At 43.8% G+C, this 5031-nt stretch overlaps 1 protein-coding gene across 1 annotated transcript in view; it reads right to left on the bottom strand.

Moving 5' to 3' along the window:
- Positions 1-4205, bottom strand: part of slc9a8 (solute carrier family 9 member 8) — a 29853-nt gene extending 25648 nt beyond the window's left edge. The window contains exons 1-3 of the mRNA XM_047807463.1: positions 3737-4205; positions 1328-1506; positions 265-345 (exon numbers count right to left, since the gene is read on the bottom strand). Of these exons, the coding sequence (XP_047663419.1) occupies positions 265-345; positions 1328-1506; positions 3737-3930 (454 nt within the window). The 5' untranslated portion in view covers positions 3931-4205. The remainder of the gene's footprint in view (positions 1-264; positions 346-1327; positions 1507-3736) is intronic.
- Positions 4206-5031: the final 826 nt, after the last annotated feature.

Here is a 5031-nt window from a genome sequence, read left to right on the forward strand (position 1 = left end):
GGGAAACGATTCGGTGCTTTTTCTGAACAAATCAGAATCCATTCATGTGGTCAGTTAGCGGTTAGCGTTAGCACACAGACAGGTCTGTGAAATACAGCGTGTGTACATCACACATTACATAAGTGACTAATGCAACACGGGGGAAATGGCAGAATCCTGCAGTACTGAGTGTCAGCAAACACACAAACACACAAAACAAACAAACAAACAAACAAACAAACAAACAAACAAATAAATAAATAAATAAAGGCAGCTTTTCCTCACCCAGTGAAACCACAGCTACGCTTTCGGGCATGAAGTGAAGCTTGAACCTGATCAGCAGGTGAACCAACACGATGCAGATTCCTGTGAAAAACACACCAAGGTTTTTTTTACACACACGTATGAGAAAGAACATCAATAATATCATTACATCCTTTAAGAAGTGTTTCACTTCCGGGAAACATAATATACTGTGATACTACAATACTCACTGTCCACTTTATTAGGAACATCTGAACATATGGTTATCTAAATCAGCCAATCAGGTGGCAGCAGCACGGTGCAGACACCGGTGAAGGTACAGGACCTTGATGTGGATGAGATCACGTCAGGTTCCTCTCCACAAGAGCCTCAGATTAACGGGTTCTATGCTGACAGGAGAGGAACCTGATGTGATCTGCTCCTCTACCTCAAGGTCTGGTGTGTTTTCTGGGATCCTTTTCTGCTCACCCCGACTGTACACGGTGATGATTTGAGTTCTTCTTAGAAACGTCCTAGCAACTCAGGGTTTGTTATTTCGCTCCGTGTTTTTTTTTCCACCACACCGGGGACTTCCTCGTGTGAAGATCTCATGAGATCACTTTTATTTATTACGTTTAATAACTTTAGTTTTAGTTCTTTTCTGTTGACCCTTCTGTTTATCTGGTTCGTTTATTTCTTAATACTCTAAAATGTTCGATCGGGTTTTAACCTAAAATATGAACAGAATAATACGATATCGAAAATAATAATTAATTAAATAAATAATTGATGATAACGAGGAAGAGACCGGAGCTGTGTTATTGCAGACGTGATGTTTATTAGCCAGCGGCGGTGTGCGATTCACACGTTTGTCCCCTGATGTTACTGCAGAGAGACTGAAGTGTCTCGGCGGTGTTTGTCTGCATTTATACCGACTGATCCGTTAAACACGCCGAGACTCTGACGGCGTATTAAAGACTATATTTACATCATAGTCAGCCTACTGAAGACCGAAGCCGCACGTAGGGATGAGTGCGTTCTGACTGGACTAAACGAGTGTGTGATTTGAAACACAGCTATACACAATGACGCCCTGTTTGTTTACCGATGACGAGCAGGCTGAAGAAGATGCTCATGCCACTCGACTGCTCCTCCTCCTGCGCCTTGACCCCTGTCTGAACCGGCAGGATGGGCTTGACCGTGGGCGGGGTCGAGGTCGTCGCCTTGGCAGCGGACGTGATGCTATGTAACGTTTCATTGCCCTGTGTTTCTGTGGTGTTTATACTGCAGACAAATCGACAAAGACAAACATTCAATTAAAAGTAAAGACATTCAAAAGCTTCTGTTCGCTTCACGAATCACTTCGACTCGATTTTAGTTGAAACGATTCGAATCACGATTCATTGCTTTTCAGTTCAAAATCTGTTTAGAGGATTTGATTCACGATTCATTCGTGTTCAGTCCGATTTAAAACCGTGAGTCGACTGAATTCAAATTTATTATTTTTCAATTCAATTTAAATCGATTCTACAGATTTGTGATTCACGATTCGTTTAATTTCGGTTCAATCTAACAAGTTTCAACCCAATTTGTAGTTCAAATAGAATTTTAAACGTTATTTTAGCTCATCCGATTCACAACGTATTCAATTTCAGGTTGAGTCGAGATTCAAAAGCTATTATACAATCACACGATTCACAAAATTTCAATTCAGCACATTTTTGCTCAGTTGATTCGATTTGCAAAAGATTATCTTTCGAATCTTTTCATATCAGTCTGTTCATTTCACTCCATACAACTCACGTGTCAGTTCGGTTGGAGTTCAGTTCTAAACTAGTTCAGTGGACTCGACTCGAGTCTTTGATTCATTTAAAAAACGATTTTGATTCATGGGTCATTTTTTATTTATATAATATTGATGATTAAAAAATGATTCAGCTTTATTAGATACAAAAAATCATGAAATAAAAGCTGACTTAATAAATAACACAGTGAGGTGACAGTCATCGTTATACATATATACATATAATAAAAGTACTAGAAAGTGTTCTAACAATTAGGGAAACAGTGCTATGATCTGTGTAGTGCCCGAGACAGTGTAGTGCCCGAGACGGTGTAGTGCCCGAGACAGTGTAGTGCCCGAGACAGTGTAGTGCACGAGACAGTGTAGTGCCCGAGACAGTGTAGTGCACGAGATAGTGTAGTGCCCGAGACGGTGTAGTGCCCGAGACGGTGTAGTGCCCGAGACGGTGTAGTGCCCGAGACGGTGTAGTGCCCGAGACAATATAATGCCCGAGACGGTGTAGTGCCCGAGATAGTGTAGTGCCCGAGATAGTGTAGTGCCCGAGACGGTGTAGTGCCCGAGACGGTGTAGTGCCCGAGACGGTGTAGTGCAAGAGACAGTGTAGTGCCCGAGACGGTGTAGTGCCCGAGACGGTGTAGTGCCCGAGACGGTGTAGTGCACGAGACGGTGTAGTGCCCGAGACGGTGTAGTGCCCGAGACGGTGTAGTGCCCGAGACGGTGTAGTGCACGAGATAGTGTAGTGCACGAGATAGTGTTGTGCAATAGTGTAGAGCCCGAGACGGTGTAGTGCAAGAGACGGTGTAGTGCCCGAGACGGTGTAGTGCAAGAGACGGTGTAGTGCAAGAGACGGTGTAGTGCAAGAGACGGTGTAGTGCCCGAGACGGTGTAGTGCCCGAGACGGTGTAGTGCCCGAGACGGTGTAGTGTCCGAGACAATATAATGCCCGAGACGGTGTAGTGCCCGAGATAGTGTAGTGCACGAGATAGTGTTGTGCAATAGTGTAGAGCCTGAGATAGTGTACTGCCCGAGACGGTGTAGTGCCCGAGACGGTGTAGTGCAAGAGACGGTGTAGTGCAAGAGACGGTGTAGTGCCCAAGACGGTGTAGTGCCCAAGACGGTGTAGTGCCCAAGACAGTGTAGTGCCCGAGACGGTGTAGTGCCCGAGACGGTGTAGTGCAAGAGACGGTGTAGTGCCCAAGACGGTGTAGTGCCTAAGACGGTGTAGTGCCCGAGACGGTGTAGTCCCTGAGACGGTGTAGTGCCCGAGACAATATAATGCCCGAGACGGTGTAGTGCCCGAGACAGTGTAGTGCCCGAGACAGTGTAGTGCACTACATAGTGTAGTGCCCGAGACGGTGTAGTGCCCGAGACAGTGTAGTGCCCGAGACAGTGTAGTGCACTACATAGTGTAGTGCCCGAGACAGTGTAGTGCCCGAGACGGTGTAGTGCCCGAGACAATATAATGCCCGAGACGGTGTAGTGCCCGAGACAGTGTAGTGCCCGAGACAATATAATGACCGAGACGGTGTAGTGCCCGAGACGGTGTAGTGCCCAAGACGGTGTAGTGCCCGAGACAATATAATGACCGAGACGGTGTAGTGCTCGAGACAGTGTAGTGCACTAGATAGTGCACATACATGGTCTTCTCTTCCCTGATGCAGTGATAAAGAGTAAATTGTGTGTTAACAGTCTAACAGGCAGATGAACTACCTGTGAGAGTCGGTTTGTGGGTTTGGTTCTTCTCCTGAGGTGAATGTGTGTGTTTGTTGTTGTTGTTTCTTCTCCTCAGCTTTCTCCAGCTCTGTCCTGCTGTGTGAGAGCTCAGTGTCATCGCATTCACACTCACACACGAGCGATAACAAAAGGAAAAAACACAAGACTGCACCTCTAACTACTCGTTTCATCCTTAAAAAGCGCAGTAACAGTGATAAATAAAGTGATCTAGCCCATTTAAAGTCCACATGCTAGGCTAATCCGTGTCGTGCAGCTGCCACATCACGACCTCTTCCGCGTTACAATAAGTGTGTGGGAAATGTAGTTTAAAAGTGTAACATAAACAAACATTTAGAGAAAGGAAAGAAATAACCAGATAATCTTCCGATCTTACTTCACTAAGAGGAAAATACAGATATGTAATCCGTTGTAAATATTGCTATTGCAGTCGAAACAGGGACCGGATTCACGAATAATATGTAGAGTTGTACTACAATTCCCAGAATGCTAAGCGCTAAAAATGTTTAATAAACATAAAAATTCTGGTAATAAATCTAGAAATATTGTACTGAGTCTAATTTATAATTATATGTTAAAAATAAACAAATAAAAAATATATTTTAAAAATTCTGTATATTGTATATTTTAATAAAAATCTAATATTAAACTTACATTTCTTCACTTTTACACACACTTTGTTTACAAATGAGGAAATACAAAACAAATGGTTTATCAATAAATGAACAATAAACGTAGTGCTACGATTCAAGTTGTGTTTAAGTTATAAAACGTGTGTCAGAAACGGACAGATCCTGATATCTGGATGAGGGTCAGATGTTTGTTCAACCACTGAAGGTCAATCTGTCAGTTGGAACGTTTTAGAAGGCTTTGAAGGAAAAGCTGCAATCAGGAGGAACATGCAGACGTTGGTGAACCGATCGCAGGTTGTTGGAGGGAACCTGAAGGACAGTGATGAGATAGAGGAGTGCTGTTCCAGACAAGCTTGTACATAATAATAATAATAATAATAATAATAATAATAATAATAATAATAATAATAATAAAAAACTTTATTTTGGGGACACGGTGGCTTAGTGGTTAGCACGTTCGCCTCACACCTCCGGGTTTGGAGGTTCGATTCCCACCTCCACCTTGTGTGTGTGGAGTTTGCATGTTCTCCCCGTGCCTCGGGGGTTTCCGCCGGGTACTCCGGTTTCCTCCCCCGGTCCAAAGACATGCATGGTAGGTTGATTGGCATCTCTGGAAAATTGTCCGTAGTGTGTGAGTGTGTG

Source organism: Tachysurus fulvidraco, chromosome 23, assembly GCF_022655615.1.
Source record: "Tachysurus fulvidraco isolate hzauxx_2018 chromosome 23, HZAU_PFXX_2.0, whole genome shotgun sequence".
NCBI classification, from domain to species: domain Eukaryota; kingdom Metazoa; phylum Chordata; class Actinopteri; order Siluriformes; family Bagridae; genus Tachysurus; species Tachysurus fulvidraco.